This window comes from Anser cygnoides, chromosome 25 (genome assembly GCF_040182565.1).
Source record: "Anser cygnoides isolate HZ-2024a breed goose chromosome 25, Taihu_goose_T2T_genome, whole genome shotgun sequence".
NCBI lineage: Eukaryota > Metazoa > Chordata > Aves > Anseriformes > Anatidae > Anser > Anser cygnoides.
The window spans coordinates 2354863-2378952 of NC_089897.1; the positions used below are offsets into that span (position 1 = coordinate 2354863).

At 46.7% G+C, this 24090-nt stretch overlaps 1 protein-coding gene and 1 long non-coding RNA gene across 3 annotated transcripts in view; one reads left to right on the top strand and one right to left on the bottom strand.

The window, feature by feature from the left end:
• Positions 1-24090, top strand: part of LGR6 (leucine rich repeat containing G protein-coupled receptor 6) — a 138005-nt gene that overhangs the window by 73100 nt on the left and 40815 nt on the right. Inside the window, exons 4-5 of one of the 2 annotated variants that reach the window (XM_048071011.2) lie at positions 167-238; positions 17809-18024. In XM_048071011.2, coding sequence (XP_047926968.1) covers positions 167-238; positions 17809-18024 — 288 coding nt within the window. The remainder of the gene's footprint in view (positions 1-166; positions 239-17808; positions 18025-24090) is intronic. The other variant, XM_066982877.1, reaches the window with a different exon arrangement.
• On the bottom strand, positions 18031-20455 carry LOC106045894 (uncharacterized). The gene is made up of 3 exons (XR_001212979.3): positions 19908-20455; positions 18734-18904; positions 18031-18297 (listed from the first exon to the last, which is right to left on the bottom strand). It is a non-coding gene; the product is annotated as an uncharacterized lncRNA (long non-coding RNA).

Consider the following 24090-nt stretch of genomic DNA (forward strand, 5'->3'; position numbering starts at 1 on the left):
CCTGGACTGTGGCTTGCCACCCTGCAGCCTGCAAGCTTGCCTAAGAGCCCAGGGTGGCCAAGGGTCCAGGGCAGCTTCGCAGCTTCAGAAACAAGCAGCAACCTCTTCCATTTTGTGTCAGGCTACTTTTTTTTTTTTAACAAAGTTTTCTTTTTTCTAATTATAGGATGTTGCAGAACAATCAGCTGAGTCGCATCCCTGCAGAGGCACTGAGAGATCTTCCAAACCTCCAATCTCTGTAAGTCATTAAGAATCAATGCTGCAAGCTGCATAGTCCCTTGGGGGCCCGGACTTCCCAGCATTTGAGTCATTAGTTCCTTTGTCAGGGATGTTCTGTCCCTTCTTCCTTTTCTTTTCCAATTAAAGCAAAGATTACTGTCACTTAGCATAGAAGGGAGGGAAGGGCGGTTTTCATGGAAGGAACACTGTTTTGGTAAAGGATGTTGAAATTACAGCTCCCCATGTGTATGCAGCGACGAAAAGGCCACCAGAGCCAATGCACATTTCAAGGAACACTGGAAAATATCCACCCAGAAGGGGCTCCTCCTCACCGCTGTGGACCACAGTGGGAAGGGACCTGATGGGTAGCACAGAGGAGACTTAGGTCTGTCAACATGTGAGTTGTACCATTTTACCCAGACAAAGGGTATTTATGCCCGAGTAGAAAATGCTTTAAAACACTTTTAGTGATTCACCCATGGGAAGAAGCTGAAGCTGTGGTGATGCTTTTCATTTAAAGTAACTATATCTACAGCAGGTTTGTGCTAATGTATTCACTAAAAATCCCACGTCACTGAAATGCATGCAGTTTTCCTGGGTATAAACACAATTGCAATCAGATCCTGGTAGTGGCACTGAATTAGGGCAGGTCTGTTTGGTAATTGTCCAGTTGGAGTAAACAGTACTGCCAAAGCTGTAAGAGCTTTCTGAATTAGGTTTTCACACTGAACCACAGAAAAATTAACCTCAACCCTAATCCTTAACTTCAGCCCTATTCTTACTGTGTCCTTCTGTCATACAAATTTGGCTGGAAGGAGTTTCTGGAGGCCTCAAATCCAGCCTCCTGCTTGGAGAAGGGTAATCATAAATACTAGAATCATAGAACCATAGAATATCAACCCACTCCCAGCTGATTTACCCACCAAAATTTATCCCTCACCAGTGACCAGGGCTGAGGTTGCACCTCCTAGGGAAGAAGCTTTTCCTCAATTCCAGTGTAAAGCTCCATGAGTGCAATTTGTGGCCATTACTCTTTGTTTTCTCACTTGGAACTAGCTAGAAGAGCTTGGCTCCATCATCTTTAGTTGTAGGTCAGCAGATCTCCTCATAGCCTCCTCTTTGCTAGATGAAACTAACCCAGCTCCTTCCACCTTTCCTTGTGAAGCAAGTGCTCTGGGACCCTGACTCAGTTGCCTGCCCTCCAATGGACCTGTCTGGTTCCTCCTCATTATTCTTATACCAGGTGGTTCAAGACTGGGCACAGTTTGTGTGGACCCAGCATTGAGTAAGACATTTCTGTACATACTAATTTAAATACTAATTTGCAACAGGAGCGTTGACTGTTCAGGATCTGAACGTTCTTTCTGCCAGGAGAGATTCAGAACATTTGTTGCTGCAACGAGATGGACATATGTCTGTGGCTGTTATTAAAATGTATTGACATCACCACTGGTGTCACGGTCAAGAACACTCACTCAAGTGTTTTGGAGATTAGATAGTTTTCCAGGTGATTTCTCTTTCAAGCTAAGCGTGATATGGAAGTTGTCATGGCAGTGGGGCTGCCCCAGAATGGCCTTTTCACCCCTCAGCTTGTCTCTCCAATGCCTGTGAAGAGTGGATGACAACCAGTGCCACCAGAGCCCACGGCTTGATGTGCTCAACCTTTGCTTCCAAAGTTTCACCACTGTGTCTCACAGAGTTGAAAACATGACCTGCTGGGTCTCCATCCTGTGCTGCTCCCTGAAGGACAAAGCCAGTGATTTCAAAGGCCTTCAGTTTTCGTTCTAGCTAACACTTAGAGATGCTCTTCTGTTAACACCTTTTCCTTCTCACTCCATTAAAACAGAGAAATGCTTCATTAAGATAAATTATATCCAATCTGAAAAGCAAGAGTGTCTCAGTGTGCACAATCAACGTGTCTTAAGATAGAGCTAAGATGCTCTGCTTGAATATCAGTGGTGCTGCCATGATTTCTCCAAATACAGTAACTAGCCTCAGGCCAAGAACCTCCAGCACAGGTCTGTGTTAGAGAGATTTTTTTCTTCTTTTTCTAATATCTGAGTCATTTTCCACAAGTTTATGAGACTCTTGTGTATTCATTGCCAAAAAAATAGCCAGCCTGGAACACCCATAGGTCACCACAGCATGGTTTCCGAGCATTACTGGTCAGGTTATCTGAGACCCAGTGTATTCGTGTTGCCCAGAGACTATTTTTTTCCATTCAGAAGGGGAAGTGGCTTTATGCCACATCATGACAGTTCATGAGTTACTGGACTAGCATGGCACTTCACGGAATATTAACTATCTGTCTTGCAAGTTGGCAACACATTCTAAACAGGGCAGCAGAAAAGGGAGGTGAAAATGGGAGCCAACAGGAGCGAGGTGGAGCAGACAGCTGTACAAGACAGAAAGGGATTGTGTGCTGGTTATTTTCTTGCTCTTTCAGATATTTGCATTTGATGTCCATGTTCGCCATTCTGGAATTCAGGCAGGATTTGAAGGGAAAGTCTGTATCTCTTATGGACAAGCTGACATAGGAAAAGAAAGACAGACAGTCTTCTGAATATGAAAAGTCTTTTCTCAGGCCTACAGCAGAAGCAGCCAAACTAAGTGGAAGCGGAGAACAATTGTTTTGAGATTAGCTCTATCAGTGGGACTTACAAGGAAATTCAAGGGATGAGGTAGCTGAACAGGCGAGACAGAGAGCCATTTTAGCCACCACGGGACAGGGAGAGGTTGGTTCTGATGCAAAGCCATCTTGGGGCCCAAGTGGCTGTGTGCCTTCTGACTTAACACCCTTCTGACGTGGCTGAGAATCTCACACAAGGAGCCTTCTCAAAACCGCCAACTTGAGCTTTCCATGGCAGATGTGGTGTCACCCAGAAAACACACATCGGGATGCAGGAGCCAACAATGGGAGGGCCAGGAAGAACAGCACTCATTTTTACTAGCCTACATGCAACACCCTGGCTCTCAGAAAGCCTAAGTTACTTAAATTCCAGTCCTTCATAGGTCAGACAGTATGCCAAAAAATGACTTTAGATTTGGGCAAGCTTAGGTGAAATGGGAGGGTCATCGCCCCTTAGATCAGAGGGTCAGGAGGTTCCCTTGTTGGTTGCTCTCTAAGGGGATGTCCTGTTTCTTCCCCCCATATGTTTTCTAACCCAAGGAAGTTGCAGGCTTGAGTTTGGGCAAGTAATATTTCAAATATACTAACAGGGCTTCCACCCACAAACACAAACTGGCAAAGGCCAGTAAATCAGGTGAGGTTTCAGGCCATTGAACACAACTCTGTGACAACAGCATTTGTAGGTCTAAGGCACCCATTTCCCATCAGCTCCTGTGCTAACCAAGAGCTTTGTTCCAGCTTTGCTTACTGTGTATCACCATTCACCAGGGGCTGCTCGTGGTCTGGGCCACTCCTCCTCCAGAAGGAGGCACCCACTGCGGAGGCTCAGCATTGCCTGACCAGAGGTGTTCGTGATTCACTCTGCCACATGGATACCAGCCAGTCTGAGGAAGCAAGTGTCAAACCCACCCAAGTACTCCCACCCCCATCAGACACACCTGTCCTCACAAACACCCCTCGCCGCAGGCCCTCTGAAGCTGCAGCCATGCCTGTGGGGCCTGAATCAGGCCTGCCCTGCTCCCTGTCAGCTACAGGATGTGGAGGCATCACCGCCTGGAGCCTGAGCTGTCAGGAAGGAGACCTTGGCGGGGATGACTGGATGAATACAAAGAGGAATTTGGATTTCAAAATAAGACAATACAAAGTTTTGGAGACCGAGCCTCCTACTGAGTGTTAAGGAGGCTTGCTTTATCTGGGAAGCATGTTGGGAAGCCCAGTGGGGAGGATTAGAAAGAACACGCACACCTGATGGCAATGCTCTGAGCCCTGCAAGGGGTGCCAAGACCTTACGTCATGCTCTGATCCAATTGTGATCCCCTGGCAGGGTATCTGGTTACCGGTGGTTTATAGGTGCAGTAACAACATACCATGTGTATTCTGGAAGAGTCGTGTGTCAGTCTAATTAACGACTTTGTGGTTTGTGAGCACTTACCTAAAGCAGATGGGCACTGTGTCTGTTCCTCTGCCAGGCAAAAGGAGTCCAAGGTATTTCAAAGTGAGCAGGTGCTGTAAATTATAATTACCAGGCTTGCAGAGGTACAGAAAGCAAAGAGAAAAGAAACCTGGTGGATTAAGAGATCAAGATAAACTCTTGATTTTTCTTTTTCAAATACTCATGGAAAGTGATGAGAATAGCTGGCTCTTTCTGGAGCTTCTGGCAGATCAGCACTTAGGGAAGGTGCTTAGTGTGTGCCTGGTTCAGCTGAGGGGTGTTGACTTCGGGCATCCCTAGGACTGTAGCAGGTTTGCTGATGCAGGGAGAGAGCAGCATAGGCATAAAGCATCCAGTCACATTGCTCCCTGCTAAAAAAGGCACCTGTTCATTTATCTTCTGGCCTGTGGGAGCTTCTTTCTCCTCCCACAGAGACTTGGGGCTGCAAATCACCTCACAGAGACCCCAGGCAACCTGGACATAGCTGGCACAGAGACACTAACACATGTGAAGTCATCTAACTCCCAGGGGAATATCGGCAGTGTGGGGGGCTCCAGCTGAGCTCAACTCCTTGTATCTTAGCAGCATCCTTTGGTCAAGAGAGAGAAATAGATGCTTTAGGGGAGAAACTCACCTCCTGGATGCAGACATCTCGCTTTGGAATGGATCACTCACAGCAGTGTATTCTACTAATTATGTGTATCAAAATTAGTAACCTCATTAAGTCCTCACTACCTATTAGCTTTCCAACCTGATATCTTTAGCAGAAATGTTTTGGGTTTTTAAGGAAATGCAATAAAGTGCTTTTCATCCCCTGTCCCTCCCCTTATAGCACTTTGCGAACATGTGGACTTTGATGTAGACAAAGGAGGAAAACTCTTCCCACCTGATCAGGTTCTCACAAGCATATAAATTCTTATGACAGAGGGAATAAAAAAAAAAAAAAAGGCTTTGGAATAAGCATGGCCTGAAGAGCTCAGTCAATTCATTCCTCATTTCACATCTTTGATCTATTTGAGATTTAACAGTTCGCTGTTAACAGCAATATTCTTCTCTATAAATCATGTGTGATACAATAAGGTTTAAGAAAGGTGTTGTTTCCACTGGGTGTTTAGAGGATAAAAGCTATGGAAAAAGGAGAAATCTATAAAGTCAACATAACTTAGCAGTGACTTACAATCTGTTGGCGTAGAAATTATCTTGTGGTAAGACCACCTCAGTCCTGTGACATGATTTACTGGCTACAGGGTCTTTCCGGAGTACAGTGAAAAGAGGTCAGGGAAGAGCAATGAGGTAGTTCTTAACAGGGAATCTCAAGACAGACTGAAACAAAGCAACCACAAGTACTGTCTTGATGATAGCTTCTATTGAGAGCACAAGTCCTTGGATTTCACCTGTTGTTGACCACTTTGCAGCAGAAAGCATGCCTGTGCCAGAGAAAAGAGCTCAGAAAAAGCATCACAGTGCAGGCAGCACACTGAAGAAGTTCCTTCCACTACAGAGGTCACTGGCTAGTCAAAACCGTCTTGCCCCATCTCTGAAATCCCTCTTGGCCCTGAGGTACCTCTTCTCGGCACCTGGTTTTGGAGAGGAACACAGCTAAGTCAGTGGAGGTTTTGTCCCCAGACTTTTTTTTTCAGAAATCCAGTGTTCATTTTGGCATTTTAACTGTTTAATGGTATTTCTATAATGAATAAATTAATATATTTTCATATATTGAATAATGAATGTAAGAAGAAGCCAAAGAGCAGATATCTGCCACCTCCAAGTGAACACAGCACTCAAGCATATTACACATCTGGATGTACCACAAGTTATTCTCATGCACTGATGTGCTATGGTGTGCTGAGTCCTTGCTGAAATTTGGCTACTCTTAGTATTCTCACTGGCTTATGAAGGCTCTACATGCCATGAACTTTCTTCCCAGTGCAGCGTGCACAGTTCACCTGAAAAAGGCAAGGTGGCTTGTGTAGCTGAGCCAGCACCTAGATAGCAAGGAAGTGTTACAGGTCTGTGTCCTTTTTCTGGTTTCAGGTGGGCTGATGTCCATGGAGGAGACTGGGATTCTCCTCCTTTATAAACACATCTCATAATTTGGCTCAGGAATGATAAGCTAAATTCAGATGAGTCACTGTTTTTTAGCATGGGCTTTGAGCAGACATGATTTTTCTGGTTCCATGTACCTCAGGCTGTCATCTAACCTGCTGCTCACTCTCTCTTTTCTCCCCTTCACCCACTGCGTGATCTGTCTCAGCTGCCACTGCAGAACTATGAGTGTCACCAGGACTGCCATCAATAGCTTGGCAATATTATATCAGGTTTGAGGACAAAAAGCTGTGTTAAAATAGAAATCCAGCTCAAGATTCAGATTTTGGAGTTGTTCCTCTGCTTACACTGGCCTGATCCAAATCCCTGGCCTGGGTTCAGGAGTATCCCAGACTAGGAACAAAGTGCTTGTCTGGACCTTATTTCTTATTCCAGCAGTTTTCTCTGCTGCTCAGCTTGTCTCCCCAAGACAAGTTGTTCTTGGAGTGTCCCCCAGAACCTTTCATGAGTGCTAGCATTTTTACTGCAGAAATGAGCAATGCTACATTTTCAAAAGCCATTGGCAAACCCACTTGGCAGAAAGTGCATCACCTTCTTTTATAGGGACCAAAACTGTGGCTTGATCACTGTGTTCTTGGTAGGACCCAACAAGCAGCTTCACTGCCTCCCTTTTCCAGCCACCAAAGAACAGCAGTGTGATCAGCCGTGCTGGAATTTGGCATTCCAATAGAGCAGCCCGGGTCAGGTCTGCAGCTGGGAAGCCAGGTAGCTGGGAACAGGAGGTTGATGTCTTCATGCTGGTGCTATGACTAGAGTGCTGGATCCTTCCCTCATGGTGGGAGATCCTGAGCACTGCCAGGAAAGAAATCAAATTCTTCTGAGTCACCTTCTATAGCTTTGCTATGCAACCATCTTTCCCTTCAGGTAAGCCTCTGCTGTGCCCACATCTCCCTCAGGCTCATCAGGTGGATTTGTCTCCTCTGACTTTAGCCATCTTGATATTAGTCATCTCAGCTAGTCATCAGTGGAAAATGATCAGCATCTCCAGAGGGTGAATCATCCCTGTTATCTCAGAGCCCTGTCTGGTGGGTGAATCACTCTCTGGAGGAATCAAGTTTTCTCTATTGGCTACAGAGAGACCCTATAACTGGTTTCGGCTTTTACATGAGTAACATTGGGTGAGATGTGTTTTTCCTACTCCTGGAAAGAAAAAAAAAAAAAAAGCTCCTCTCCCCACCCCTGCACACACCTTTTCAGCTGGCTAAAACAAATTCCCAAGGTAACACACAATCAGAGCATGGGTACCAAACCAGAGCTGAGCATCTCTCATCCCCCATGACCCTGTGTACATGACCCAGAACACCTTTGTGGCGCCCCCAGAGAAAGCTGTCAGAGCATATCATCTTGCCCAGCAATACGAATGCAAGGAGCAGCTTACCCGTTAACCAGAGGGGAAATTTTCTTCACTCCAGGGCTGGAGGGATTTGAATTTGTAACCATAGTTTTGGAAGCAAATCAGAAATTAGAAAGGCTTCTGACACAGGTGTTGGGTACAACACAGATGTGCTTTCCTCTTGTTAGTGAGAGGAGCTCAGCTGGTCAGATTAGAGCCTTTTCCGCTTAGAAGTAAAAAGAGTATGAAACACAACATGGTTATCCTGCTACAATGACCTGAGTAACTTTTTTTGAGAGAAAGATTTAGAGACCACACACGAGCTGTTGAACCTATCATCCTCAAGGAACACCCCTCTTTAGCGGTAATGCAATAAATCCCCACCTCCACTTGTCCCTTTTCCTTTAAGCCCTGGTTTTGAGCAATGAGATGTTATGAAGTTCTTGTAAAGGAAATGTCCAAAATCCCTGTGTGTATGAGTGTCCATGTGAAGTGTCCCTGCACTCACCTCCCAGGAAGAAAAGAATGTAGAGTGTTGATCAGGCTAACAGCTAAAATTTTTTCAAACGTCAGTAACTCCTGTGTTTTTTATTGTGTGATAGAACTGGCAAATGATACAGAAAAATAAGGTGTCTGCATAAATTGCTACCCGGTCCCAAGAATAGCATCAGCAGATGTAGAAACTCTCCCCATGAGCTTGTTGGGTACCTGTGTATGTAGTGTGTAAAAAGCAGCAGTTTCATCTCTTTACAGCATTTGAGATTCTTTCCAGAAATATATTGAGAGCAAGCTATTCAGCTCCCAATGATCTTGAGTTGGGCCATCATGGTCATCTTTTAATTTTCCTCGCAATCCTCTGAGTCAGATCTTCTCTTGAGACTCCACTTTCTAATTTTCTCACTCATTGAGTTTGTGGTTGGCGTTTCTTGGAAGGGGGCAGCGATGAGTGACACCCCTGTCATGTGCCAGCACCCTGGGGATTCACCCGCTGTGCTCCCAAGCGAAGAGGTCACACTACAGCTTGGGTGGCTTGAGCTGTACTTCTCTCGTGGCTTGGCAGAGGTTATATCTTGCTATGTCTATCAATGGTAGTCATGTCCAAACATTTCTATATGCATGACTGCTAGCAATCTAGTGTGGCAACCAGGAGATCCATCTGGATAAATATGCAAGAGATCAGTTACACCAGGCTAAAAGTAGTAGTCCCTTCCTCGTCCGTATTGCTCCTGCCTTTCTCTGCTCACAGAGCAATGACAGCAGTACCCACCTTTCAACAAGCAAATATCCCTCAGAAGAGACTCTGACACACACAGAAAATTAGTTCTGTCTTTATATCCCTCTCATATGCCCTGTCAGTTCCTATCTCGGACTGTAACAGCTTTCAGAAAAAGGTGAATGCTACCTCAACTGCCCTCCCAGTGTCTAGAACATTGTGCACACACACAAAAAAATAATAATAATCACAGCTCACATCCACAATCTGCACACACACACGCTCTCGCATATGACTCATATAGTAAGTTCCAATGTGTTTTCCATTGACCTTTATTATGGAGACTCATGAACCTTAACTCACTCACTTATACACATAAGTATCCAGGGCATGCTGCATTTCCCCAGTGACGACTCAATAGAGAAGATGGACAATGGGTCCCAGATGTTCCATACGGTAGATACAGCCACACAGCAGGGAAGATGTGTCCCAGATGTTACACACAGTAGATGTGTCAGTGCAAGAGGAAGATGGGCCGCAGATGCTCCGTACACTGAATGTGTAAGCACTCCTGATGAACCACAAAGAAGCTTCAGGTAAACTGGAGACAGCAAGGCAAATAAGAAATGAACAAAGTATTTAAACTGGCACCCACCTATGCAGCGTATAGTCCTCTGTAGGACACAGCAATAGCCCGTAGTCTGCTGTCATCTTTAATGCTCTGCCTATTTCATAACCTGGTGGAATTCAAGGATTTCGTCTGATAGCAAGGTAGATGGGGGCATGGTCAGTGAGGCTCCGAGGTGACAAGTTGCTGTACAGACCTGTCTCACCTTTTAAAGTAAGGCTTAAGAACCGCTAGCTGTGCTGGTAGAATAAACACCAACTTAATTTTTAGCCAAGTGCTGTGATGCGCATAAACAACATTTTAGGAGCAGCTGGAGCCCACTCTGTGTGTGACAGGCTCTATCAGACGCGGTATCTTTGGCAGTGGGAGCTCAGTGTAGTGGTCTGGGAGGGCCCTTCTAGCCCAGGCTGTAGACAGTCCAAGCAATGTCTCCTAACAGCCATCTGTAGTGCTAACCGCTCTTGAAGAAAAGCAACCCCTCCGCAGCCCCTTGTGAGGCAGGGCAAAGCTTCTGTTCCCTTTGTACAGAGGAAGGAGAAGGGAAAGAAAAGCTAAATAACTTGTCCATGGTCACATTGGGTCCATGGCAGAGCAGGGGCACAGGTCAGCTAGGTCCAAATCCCAACCAGGCTAAACCCTTTTTTCATGACTCTGTTACACCTCCAGAGCAGGCCCAGCTTCCAAGCAGAGCAGAAGAGCTTTCCAGTGCCCTGCAGCTGTCATGTGGCTGGAAAACTTCTGTCTGGCCCTCGTAGGGGTCCCTCAACTGGAGAGGGTCTAGGGGACTCTCCCACAGAGCCATGTCTGCCATGCCTCTAAAACAGCCTGGTAACTTACAGAGGGGGCAAGCCCAGGAGGGCCTCAGCCTTGGTGAGATGAGAGCTGTTGTACATTCATTTCCAGGGCATCATCTGGCCAGCCGTGGGTCACACGTGTTCAGTGAGAAGCTGTGCACTGCACGCACGACCATCAAAGCTCAAGGCTGTCAGCAAAGGCCAGTGTTTTTTCCCAGTGTAGCCCAAGAGCTATACAGCTGAGGGTTATTTCACTTCTAAAACAAAGTTGGATGCATTGGAGGGTCATGGAGGATCCCTTGAGTGCTTACTCAGCACAAGGAATAAGCTTGCTTGGCCCAGGGGATCTCAGGGTACAGGGACCTGTTCAGAGCCCCTCATCCCCGAGAGCAGTGGGTCCCGCTCCTTCTGCCCCCAGCAACTGCTCCTAGCTCCTTTGCTTGACAAACACCGTGTTTCCCCCAAAAAAATGCAGGACCTGTGGGCCTTGAGCCACTCTTCTTAGTCTCTGGCTGCTTTCTGCACCTTGTTCTGCACTTTTTTTCTCTCCGGGCACAGGGGGCAATGCCAGGTTCCCGGGGAGAGGGCTGCTCAGGGAGTCAGCACGGCAGCTGCCCGCCTGTCAGCAGTTTCTGTAGTTGCACAGGGATTTTGGCAGTCCTTCCCGCACGGTTCTGACCTGAGGGGTTTTGGAGGTGTCTGCAACTGGAGATAACAAAGCCCTCTTGTCTGTACCAGAGGCACGTTGTGTGGAGTCTAGGTATTGCTCTGATTTCATTTCCTGAGCATCCCTCATGGAGGGCTTCCCAGAGGGATGTGTCCCATTAAGTCAGGAGTGAAGACTCATTGCAGTTCAAACAGAGCCCTGCAGACTTCTCCACCTGGTCCTGTTCCCCAGCCAACAGACTGCGGACGTGTTTGCATCCTGAACCTTCATTGCCTGCGATGGCTTTCACAAGACTTTTTGGTCTGGAAAGGGAGCTGGGAACTCTTGCAACTCTTGTTTGAGGGCTATGAGCTTTCCTGTGGCAGGGGCAGGGAGCCCACGTGTTGGAGCAGGCCTGCAAGGCAACGCTCTCCACGTTCAGCAACATGTCCTTCTCCCGCTGTATCTGCAGCACCATACGACCACAAGGACACGAGGGGCAGAGCAGACCGAACCCAGTTTGCCACCTTCCAGGCTTCAGTGCAGTCCCTGGCTGCCTTTCCCCTACCCATTTGGTACCAGCTGATGGAAGGAGCCCTTGCTCCCCACCTAGGTTATCTGGGACCCAGAGCCTCATGCCTCTGCGTGTCCAGGCTCCACTGGGCACTGTGCCTGGCAGGATGAGCCCCACACATGGAACTGGCTTCTGGGGGAGCCGCAAGGAGGGAGCCAGGCTGGCGTGGAGTGGCTCTGAGCAGGCTGGAGCCATCCTCCCTCTCTGTGCCCTCAATGCCTTGCGCCACAAGTTCCCCAGGAGCTCAGAAGCCAGGTACTGACTCAGTGTGTCTGGGAGTTTTGCCTGAGAAAGGAGCAGAGGTGTTGGCCCCAGTCATTACTAAGTTATCAGAGAAGTCTAGCTGCAGTGACATCATCTCCTTCTTATGTTACTACAAGGAACTTAGATCCTATTATTGGATAGGAGGTAACTCAATCGAGCCTTTCAAGATAAACTCAGACAGGAAGAGAGACATGATTGCCTGAAGGCACCAATTAGGCATTTCTGGTGAGATCAGCTCTGTTCAGCAGACACACATGCACGCTGGGGCCAGGGAAGACAGAAAGCACCTCGCTCCCCAAGGAAGGGGCTGTCTCTGGGAGCAGTGGGTAACCACGCTGCTAGGACTGTCCTCACTCCTTCGAAGGACGCAGCTCCCTCCAGACCCTCCTTTCTTTATGCCCTGTATTCGGCTGCTGACATATAATGAAGATGCACAGTTGTTCCCTGGTTTGGATGGAGAATGGCCCAGCCCCGTACCCCCCAGTACTGCCTCTGATCTTTGGTGGCAAATTCTCTCCAAATTTATCAAGGGAAATAATAGCCCAATATATGGCAAAAATACTGGGAGGATGGATGGGCATCTGAGGCCCCAGTGTCCCCTTGCAACCAGGCTGTGGGCTGTAGGGGAACATCACAGAGTCTATACTGCAGACTAGTTGCTGTGCATGGTCTGTGTAAGGCATCCAGACAGCCCGCTATTATAAGCTCTACCATGTGCAAGGAAGGAAGAACAGCATTAAAAGTCAGGATGTTCCCTGACAGCATGGCATTGTGCACGTTCATTGCCTTCCAGGCAGCAGCTCTCCCTGTAAGTGCTTCACAGTCAGAAGGAGCTGGAAAGACTTGGGCAAAATTGCTTCTGCCAGTCACAGTCTGAGATTTGCACCACATCTGCTAGGGAACAGTGTGTTTCTGGTTATCCACTGCTGCACACTTCTGCCAGCCATGTTACAAACAGCAGGATGCATGTGCTTACAGGGGTCTCGGAAACGCACTTGCACATCCTCTGAAGTGATCTGGAAGCAGTTCTTGAAACAAGGCAGTTCTTGGAAACTGCTGGGTCTGTGGCACAGGAAAACAAAGATCTCAGATTATAGCTCGACCTGTCAGAATTAATACAAACCTTATGACATGCTTGCTGCACTGGCAACTGCACATAGCCCCACCACCACCTGGACCTCCTGGAATGGCCGTGCTGATTGCTTTAGCTTCTCTTCTGCACACTGGGAAGGAGGAATATCCCACTATTGCCCTTTTGTGATTAGAAAAGAGCTTTCCTACCTGCTTGGTTCCTTCTATGAATGTTTTTGTTCCCAGCATCTTCTCTGGATTGTTCTTGGTAAGAAGACACACACATTTTATCCAATACAGACAATGTTCAAAGCAACAAAGTGGCTCTTCAAAGCCCACATGAACCAGAGTCAGCTATGATCCTGCACTTTGTCGGGCTCTATACCCTGCACCCAGACATCTGACGGTGTCCTGCACAAGGAAAGAGATCCCTTTTCCCACCCCAAACAGGTTTCTTTGGATCCCCACCACTGCCACTGGCTACAGCTGCAGCAAAGGCACCAGCTGATGGGGCTCAGATGTGCAGGTGGTTGGTGCTGAGCTGCTCCGCTCACAGATGGGAACAGCTGCTCAGGGAACAAAGATCACATAGGTAAAACCTTAGACCTAGAGTTAAGGGTTTTTTTTTCCCAAACAGATCCCTCTCCCCCTACCCCAGTAGTCCTTGTAACAGAAAACGGAGTAAAATCTGGGCACTCTTAAGACATTTTTGGTTTTGGCTAGGTGTCGTGTTGAAATCATATTAATGCCCCATGACTACCAGTAGTAGATGCAGATCTAACGCCAGAAGCCGAGCTTTCTAGCAGCTGTTGATGTGCCAGCATTCTTGAACGTCCCACTTAAAATCAGCTCTTTGCCTCCGATGATCAGGATAATGCTCTATAGTGCCTTGATTCTCGGTTCAGCCTGTGAAGTCAGTTGGAAATGCTGTCCATGCAGACATCTGGAGAGCACCGTGTGTCTCATCCACTCTCCAGACCTACAGCACTGCTTGACAGCAGGCATCACTTCAAGTCCCTCTTCCAAGCCATCCAGCAGCTCTGCAAAAGAGACATCTTCTTTTGTTAGCAACAAATGGGTTAATGCTTGTGAGGAAAACCAACTGAGTGATTTGGTGAAATAAAGATTAAAACATCTCCATGGAAGGTGAGGAGCCAGCCCCAGCCTGCGCTGTCCCATTTACCCACTAATCGGCCCAATTATCTTAGGTATAAATCATAACAGAAAACACTTACAGAGCCAGAGTCACACACTGAAGAAAGGAGAGAACTGTTGGGTTGGTTTTTGTTTAGTATAATTGATATAATTACTAACAACTCTGTGCCAAGAACTTCAGCTTTTCTCCTTCCAGAAGAGAGTGGAGAGCTGTCTGAAAGCCATAGCAATTAGCAATCCCCACATGCACAGCTTTTATTAGAAAGAATGCACCTCTATTCCAGAAACAGCCAGCAACTCCCTGAGGAGCAATTAAGCAATCCAGAGACCTTTTGGTACCAGGAACACAGCCATCACTTAGTCCCTGTTCCCTGTTCCCTTGTTGGTGCTGCAAAGGCAGATAAATCCTCTGCCCATCCAGCCGGAGGTGAAATGCCTTTAGCCGGACACTTCCCTGTTCCTAATTTTAACTTCAGTAGCTCCAGGTAGGAGCAGTTTGTTGTGCTATGGGCCAAACAAGCCGTTGTTTCTGAGGCCCTCGTCCAGCTCATTAAAGGCAGCAGAAAGTCTCCCTTTCACCCCACTGAGGAATCTGGCTGGGGGCTGATTTTCACACTCTGGAGCAGATTAAGGCAGCAATTACATGGCTGGAGCTCACCAGCACAGCTCCCCAGGCACGCGGCTCTCCAGCTAGAGTCTCGGATGGCCAGCAGCCACACTGCCCACAACACGCCATGCTGCCACCAGGGCGGAGGTGAAAAGGCAAAAGACCTGGGGCTCGTTTCAGTCTTCAGAAGTGACCTCTCATTGACAGGAGGGAACGAGACACAGAGCAGAGGCTGGCTGCAGCATGCTTGGAGCTGCAGCTTGTTCAAAGCCAGTCCCTGTGCAGGAGCATTTACAATCTCATTAGGTGAATCTCAGTTGTTGCCCTGTCCTAACCGTGGGGATTGACAAAGGTAGGGACCTGCATACCTTTGAGTGCCACTGAGTGCCTCAGAAAATCCACCAAGGACCCATCCTACCTCACTGGCACTCCTCTGATACCTACAGGACCATGCGTGTAAGAAAGTGCCCTTCCCGATCACGTGCTAAATAGCTGTGAGCAAATCTGGCTGCACTAATATTTCCTCTGACACCTGGGGCACCATCACGCTGAAGCCAAACTCTTGTGGCTTGTGCCTGTGGCTTCACCCAGGAGCTCACGACCGAAGTGCTGGGAGCACCCTGCTCCCTTGCCACGAACCATCCTCGTGGACAGCTCAGCCTGGTGTTGTAGCAGCCCTAAGCTCTGTTTTAGCATCTCCATTTCTGAGAGCTGAATTTGGTTTTGAGAAATGATAACTATTCACAGCGGATATTTTCATTGTCTGTTCTTTAATTAATTAAACTTGAAACAGAGCATTCACTTTAAAACAATTTTCAGTAAACATATAGGGATTTGGATGAAAGAATGTCTCTGTGAAAAGTAAGCAGTACTTTTCCTTTTTTTTTTTCCGAAAAACAAATTAGGATGCCAAAAAGTAACAGAATTCTTATGCTGAAGAAGGAATGGAAAAATTAAGCAAAGATTAACATTTCCCACACAAGTTTTAATTTTCGTCAAAAAGTTCTTGTTTGTCCCAAAATATTTTGATGAAAATTTTCAAATAGACTCTTTAATCTTATCCTGAGCTGCTGCAGGGTTTGTTTTTCGGCTCTTTATTCTTTAAATATGTCTTCACAGGAAGATGAATGATACTGTGCTCTGAGCTGACTGCAGCCCGGGTGACAGGAGGTAAATTGAGGCAGAATTTGCAACATGCCCGTCCTTTCAAGATAAAGATATACACTGTATTGTGTAAGCTTTCTGAGCAAAGATGTAAGCACTGTGGTAACTATACTGAGTTTTGGTTGTGACATGTTCTTGTCATCCTCAGCTCACCCTCCAAAATCAGTAGAGCTGAGTGAAAACCTTTCAGCTGAACAGCCTTGCACGGGAAAATAGAAAAGGTTGCTTTGCAGCAACACAAGCGTATTGCAATTTGGAGAAAATCATTCGTGCGGCAAAATGGGCGTGCTGAAATAGTTAATCCACCCTTCGGTTTTGAGGTGATTTTGAATCAAGTCCTGTATACTGCATTCAAAGGACAGTTGTCCAAGGGGGATCTCAGAAGGTGTGACCGCAATTCTTCTGCAGGTACAAGTCTCCCACTTTGTCCATCTGGGTCAGACAGCCAGTGCAGGAAATGCCTTTCCCTGTTTCCTAGGATAACCCAAGGCTTTCACCCACGAAACACCACCCTGCCGCAGAGACCACAGCTCACACACGGAATCCTCCCTGCTCCGTGCACGTGCCGGGGCTTTAAGTCTCCTGCTGCAGACTTGAAGTTTATGGCAGGGTGCTGGAAGTGGTTTGTGAACTCTGAAATGTTACACGTGCTCCTTGAACAAGTGTCTGGCGGAGATGGGGGCAACATGAGTCTGGGGCTCTGCTCCAGTGTTCGACTTTTGTCAAAAATATTACTTTTGATAGCCAAAATACTAATTTATATACTACTTTCTTCGTATGGATGGTCATTAATTTGAGGGCTGGGCCATGACAGTTCTGTAAACTGTCTTCTCTCATGCTGTGATAAGAGGCAAAAATCTTTGCAAATTTGAATTCAGAGATCTTTCTTTTAGATAGATTGAGTAAACAAAATAGGCTCTGTTAGCCATGGATGGAAATCAGAATTTTCTTTCTCCTTGGTATAATTGGTTCCTGGTACCTCATCCAAATTTGAAAGATTTTCCTCTTTTATTTTGATTTTAGAATCTACAGATAACACAATATATCCTGCTCACCATTGTTAAAATAAGAGATCTTTAAGAGAGATGATTCCTAAAACTATTTCTTTACTTTTTTTTTTTCATAATAAGCTTAATATATTTTTGGCTTCTCATTCTGTTTTGGAACAAAATACAGTTTTAAAAATTAAAGTTTCTAACCAAATTAAATCTCTGCTATTCAACTGCCTTAAGGATTCCACGATGATTAAAAAAAAAAAAAAAAAAGGCAATTGGCAAATCAAGGAGAAGGAAAGGCCTGAACATGTGCAACACAGAGAGCACAGGCTTAATTCCTGTGCCATGACATACGGTCTGACTTGCTCTCAGTGCTTCCCGCACCCACGGCTTTACAGGTAACGCTGGCTGTTCAGACCTAACGCAGGACCCCGAGCACGGCTGCCACGTATCTCACATTCTTCAGGCAAATCCTTTCCCTCTGGCATGGGATTTGGCCCGTGCTGCTTGGCTTTCCTGCAGAGCCTGTGGCTGTGGGGCTGAGCGGGCTGCGGGGCACTCCGAATGGGACCGTGCCAGGGCACTTGCACCGCGGGGTCAGGCAGACCCACAACAAGGCTGGCCCCGGGGGACAAGCTGGGATGCTCTTGCTTAGGTGTTGCAAGCCACAGCCAGCCAGTGCCCATCTGGTGGGGTCATACGAAAGGATTCAGCCCAGCTGTTTTGTATAAAATGGTCACTAAATGGCCATCAGGAAGGGACCATCCTCAGCGGTTGGTCAAATATCTCGGGGCGCCGGCAGGAGCCTTGCACTGAGACCTCCCCATGCTAATCACTACTTACAGACTAACCCAATCTCCCTGGCCATCAATCCATCCCGCCTCGGCACCAAACCTCCCTTTACATAACGCTGTGGGCACAGAAAGCAATGCTGGATCAGTCTCTCACTTATCCCCACCCTGTTTCTTTCCCACTCAGACGCCTGGATGCAAACCTTATCTCTGTGGTGCCCGAGAAGAGCTTTGAGGGGCTGCTCTCCTTGCGTCACCTGTGGCTGGACGATAATGCCCTGACGGAGATCCCTGTCCGAGCTCTGAACCACCTGCCAGCACTGCAGGCCATGACCCTGGCTCTCAACCAGATCTGGCACATTCCCGATTATGCCTTCCAGAACCTCAGCAGCCTCGTGGTGCTGTAAGCCTTCTCCGCTTCTATTCCCTCGCAGCCGCGGCATCCTCCGGCTGGGACAAGGTGCCGACCCTGCCTGACAAAGCGTCCTCGGCCCCCAGGGAGCTCCCGCTGCTTGCTCCCGAGGGGCAGCTTTTTGCTCCGGGGGTGGGCAGGCAGGGGGCTGGTTCACCAGAGTGGAGAAATGCCCACCATTTGATGGGAAATGCTAAAATCTCCACTCGCTTTTGAAGTTTTTCATGTTTTCCCCGCTTGAACAGCCAAAAAGGTCCTCGGCATCTTTCAAAAAAAAAAAATAAAAAATGATGTGCATAAAAAAAAAATCAGGATCTGGAAACAAAAAGCAGATTTTTTCCACTGAAAATTCAAACAACAAAAAGCTTACAATTTCTATTCCCTCCTCCAATCGCTGTGTTAAATCACAGTCATAGAGTGGTTTGGGTTGGAAGGGATCATCTAATTCCAACCACCTGCCATGGGCAGGGACGATTTCCACTAAAACTACAGGAATTTCTATTGAAATTTAAAAAAAAAAAAAAAAGTGAAAACTTGCAATCGGGTCAAAAAGCAATTTTTTTTTAAATTTTCTTTTCTTGGAAAACATGCAAAGAAAACTGCTTGAGCAAATATGATTTGGAACAAAAGGCCTGAGCTCAACACCTTGTCCAAGCTTGTGTGTGCTTATTTGCATGACTGTGTAACATGCACCACTCACCGGTTCTTTGCAGTGATCACAGCCCCATGGTGCATGCTGTTGTCCAGTTTGCATTATAAATATTTTACTGACTCGGAGCAATGCAGGGAACGGGGCTGCTGTTGGAGGACACCAGGTCCAGGTGGGACGCGTTCACTCCACGGGCAGTGAGACGCTAAAACACTCCGCAGCCTGTAATCAGAAAGCAAACTAATGCCATGGGAGTTACATCAGGAGGTGCATCCCTTCAGTCAACAGAGGCTTGGAGATTATCTGGCTTTTAAAAGGAAGTTTACATGTGCAAATTAGCTAGTCATTAACTTTTTGGTGTTGATTAATAAGTTCAGGTGTGATTGCCAATTACTTCAGAGCTCCTGTATCTACATGAAATGCTACCTTTTAGTTTGGTAATACGCCTGTTGATATCAGTGTATTAAGTAATCTCAGCATGTGGTGCCTAGTGAAAGCTTAGCAATTATTTCTCTTTCAAAATTTAAAGTGTTTACTAAAACCATCTAGCACAGAAAGTGCCTGGACAAAGCACAGTCCACTGTTTTATTAGCATCAAATTCAGCTGTTTAGACAAATCACAAAGGCTTGTTTAGGAGAAACGCTAAAAGCAACTTAAGAAATGTCAAATAAGTAGTTTTCACCCACAATAGTGCCCATTCTACCAAGACATCCTTTGACCCATAATACAAGCACTTCATTCAGCCTTAATAGCTAGCACGGAGGGTGAGCTGACATTTCGATTGTTATTCCAGTCTCAAAAGCATGCTGCGTTCATTCTTGCTTATCCCATACTTTGGGTGCGAAGCAACTCCTTAATTAAACAGGCAAGCTCAAGAAATAAAAGTCAATGACCATTAGGTCGCAAGGGAGCGGATAATGTCCCACCACAGACAATTGGATGGGAACACATGTGTGATCCTGCCAGGCGCTGTGGGACACGAAGCTAAATTTTTGTGGGATCACAAGTGTTTGGCAGAACTGTCCCCATAAATCTCTCCCATGCTTCCATGCATACCCCTGTCAGCACGCAGCCAGTGGAAAGTCACCCAGTGTTCTTCCTGCGCCCCTACCGGGGACGTTTCCCGGCCTCACACTCACCCACCAAGCCAAGAAGCTCCCAAAAGCCAGCAGGCAATAAAGCTCGCGAGGAGACTTTTCCACGCAGGATGCAAAGGATACGCACGTGCATCCCTCTGCCAGGGTGTGAACGCGCACCTAGATGGAGAAGAGCTAGCTGCTGCCCGAAACTTCAGGAAACTTCCAGCCCGAGAGGTAAAATGAGCACCTGGGGGAGGAGAGACGAGAACAGATGTGGAGGAGCAGGGGGAATCTCTCGTTTACAGCCTGATTAATGCTCGTGGGCACGGCTGACCGTGGCTGAGGGTGGAGGTGTGCTTCTCCTCCTCCCACACCTTGGGCCCTTGGGAGAAAGAAACACGGGTGATCCTCCAGTGCTGACACAACGAACCGCCATCAGGACATACGAGCCTCAATTTGGAACAAATTACGGGGTTCAGTCTCTGCTGATAAATTACACCTCTGTGGAGGAATTCCCTGATCTTATTCCCAACTATTGCTGCTGCAGGTTTCTCACCAGGGCTGCCGGGTGTTCGGTAAGCAGAGTCTCATGTAAATCACTCAGCATGAAATCCCTGAGGCTCGGGAATTGGCACCATCCTTTCCCAGCCTTGATAACGAGGGCTTCGTGAGCTGTGATGTTGGCACCATGCTGTGGATGGCAAAGGGGAGACGGCTTCTTTGATCAGGGTGTCTCATGGGAACAGGATACCGAGGATGTTACCTCCAAGCCTGATCTATTCAGGACAGAATGTGTCCTAGCATATACAGGCAGAACTAGTCCTAAACATTTTACAGCTAATGATTTGTATGAAACAGATTTTTTTACAAAAAGCATTTTCTTTCTTAGGCACAAAGGGTTTTTCATTTAGAAGCTGAGCATGTGAAACCCCCATGCTGCTGTGCTGACAGGCTGATAAAAAGCATGACAGCCGTTCATGTCGTTAGTGTCCCTTGTTCCCTCTGTCGGCTGAATTCAGCAGAAAGTTAACTTCCAGACCAGGAATCACAGCACCTCTTCCAGCCCCGGTCCCAAAACGGGTCCATGAGCCCTGCAGTGAAATCTCATGGGAGACAAATTTGGGAACCATAGCCAGGAATTCCCACAGCGCTGCAGAGTCTCTGAGCTGGGCTGCAGCTCCCTTTCCTGGTGTCACCCAAGGAGACGAGCTCTCTCAGCACAGATGTTAGGCAGGACACGGGATGCTGGGTGGGACACGGGGTCAGGGTGCCCTCTCCTCCACAGGCCAGGCAGAGGAGGGGTTGCTCTGCAGCCCTGTAATGGTGGGCCTGGCTAGCGAAAGTCTTTGGGAAGTTTTATGTTCATCACACAGCAGGAGATCCCTAAAGTTAGAGCAAATGAGGTTAAAACCTGGGTCCTTCTCTGTCTGGGTCCTCAGGGAGACTCAGCTCCTGGAAACCGCTTTAACTCCAGCATTCCTGCAACACTGTCAAGAGGAGTCAGCATTTGATACCTTACGTCAAGCAAGCTTGGAGCCAGTGAGTTACCTCGGCCCCATAATCAGACAGGATGCTCCTGTCCTCTTATCTGGCCCTTACCCTTGTCTGCCTGCACACAGGTCTTTCAAAAACAAAGACTACAGGAAAAGAAAAGAACATATGGACAATATATGAACACGTGAACAATATGGACAGCTGCACCAGGGGCAAACCGAAGGTGTCTGCGGCCATATGAGATGCCTTAGCTTGAGCCAGCATCAAATGGCTGAGAAAAAATTTAAGAAGAGGGTACGATGGCAGTTCTCCTTCTTCAGAATGCATTCACAGGTTCATTTATGTCTTAGGGATTTCCCAAACCAGAGATGAGCTTTTTATTTGTAAGACTCGTTGCTGGACTTCCTGCCCATGAATTTGTCCAATGGCTTTTGGCACAACAGAAAATTTTAGGCGTTCAAAATGTTCTGTGGCAAGGACCTCCATAGGTCAGTGATCCACGGGTACTTCCTTAGGTTGTTTTCATCCTGCTGCTGGTTAGTTTTGCTTAATGCCCCTTAATTCTTACACCCTGTCTCTACCTGATGTGTGCCATCTCTGTATTTGTTACTGTCTGTCCTGCCTTTCCTGCATCGCAGCTTTTCCAGTCTCCATCCGACTGGCTGCTCTTTAAGCAGATGTTAGCCTATAAATCACATTTGTTCCTCTGCACCTCTAAGTGGAGAGACCAGAACTGCACACTGTAACAAAGAGAAAGATGAACCGTGAGTTTACACAGTGCCCCAGTGCCCTTCTGTAGCCTTTCTCTTTTCTAGTCATCCCTATCACTTGGTTTGCTTATTTGAGAGCTACTGAACAGCAAGATCTCTTTCCTGTAGATATTTAAGAGGCTGTTAGTGTGTATGTTCATATAACACTATTTTCCCTCTTCTACATCATCTTACATTCACGAAGCCTGAATTTTAGCTGATGTTTTACTGTCAAGGACAAGGAACTCAGCCACGAGTGCTTCCCTCCTAGGCCACCCAGCAAGACCTTCCAGCTGCGTGTGCTGAGATCTGAGGTCACCAAATGAAGCAAACTCTAGCAGAACTTCTCTCTTACAGTTTTTATTATGTAAGGACACGATGCAGCTCTATCTCTAACAGCACTAAATAGCGACTAGAGGAGGAAACCAATTTCCAAGATGCCTGGGTTTGCAATCCTCTTTCAGTCCTTGATCTGGCGTTGTTCTGGGCAAAGCTTTCAAAAGGGCCCCCTCATTTTCAGTGCCCTCTGTGCCAGGGAGCAGATGTCAAACATCTCATCCCTGCTTTCCGGAGGTGCTGGGAACCGGTAACTTTGGGTGGCAGCTTAGGAACCGGCAGAACACAGAGCTCCCCGGCAGGACAAAGCCCAGTGCGTCAGCTCAGTGCAGGGCTGAGCCTCCGCCTTCACCTGTACAAGGGGGTTAACAAGTCCCTCTCTGAAAGAACCTCAGGGTTGGTGGGGAGTGCCAGGCATGTGCAATTCATTATTACTAAGAACAATATTGCCTGGAACATCTGGGTCCCATTCATGGGCCTTTTAATTTGCAAAAGTGCCTTTTCTCTCTGAGGACTGAGCACGCTGCCTTGGGAAAAGTGAGTTTCTTCCTCCAGCACTTGAGGAAGAAATGAATTGCACTCCAGTGCACGCCCGACAGTGTCACTTCTGATCGATCTCTGTTTTTTGCCAGACAGCTCTAATGCTGGCCCTTCACTGTCAGGAATAATCCACGGGAATTTGCACCATTTATGATTTAGATTTCTCTACTTATCCATGGCCAAATTGAGGAAAAAAGACAGCTTTGCCACAATAGATCTGGAAATTCGTCATGGCAATGGCTGGCACAGTGGGCAGATTCACATCAAGTCAGATTTGAACTTGGTTCAAAATCATCTAATGCAAATAACCAATGGAGAATGTTTGCATTTGTCTTTTTTTTAAGACGAAAAAATGAAGTCATTAGAAATGAAAGCAATGGAGAATCCACCACTTCTCTTTGTAGTTTGTTCCAGTGGTTAATCATCCTTAGTGTTAACAAAAAAAAAGAAAAAGCTCATATTTCCCATTTGAATTTTCTTTGGCTTTGACTTCAGACATTTGTTCTTATTATTCTATTCTCCACTAAATCACAGAACCATTTTAGTACCCATTTTCTAACCAGGAAGGATCCTATACATTATGCTACACTCATTCCCTTGATCTTACTTTTAATAAGCTAAACAGATTGAGTTCTCTAAATCTCCATCCTAGTTTTTCCCAGCCCTTGGATCATTTTTATTGCTCTTCTCTGCACCCATTCCAAATTATCAACATCCAGCTTACAGTGTGGATACTAGAAACACATTTAGCCTTCCAGAGCTGGTTTCACCACTGCACTACTCAGCTACAATATCCCTTTCCATATTCTCTCATTTATGCAGGCAAACGCTTTTATTGAAGCAGTACTTAGCATGTTAGCTCAAACTGTTTTTCCCTTGTGTGTAAGAAAAATGATGGAGTTGCCCTGTCCCCTTGGAGGTGGCATTTCCACACATGGAGCTTGTACTGCTGTTGCATGTGCTGGGCTGTCTCGCAGTTCAGCACGAAACTGTTCCTCAGATTTTCTTAACGCACTGAAAAAACATATTGAAAGGGAAATGAAATGAAAATGGAATAAAGTCTACTAGGAGTTTTGCAGGAATGATTTGGGATAATCTCATTTTAAGCTCATATTGTGAAAAAAAAAATGTTGGCAAGGGCAACAAACCTTCCTTCTAGAAACTGCTGTGCATTGGGGGGTGGGCACAAATAAGTCTTGTAGGTATTTC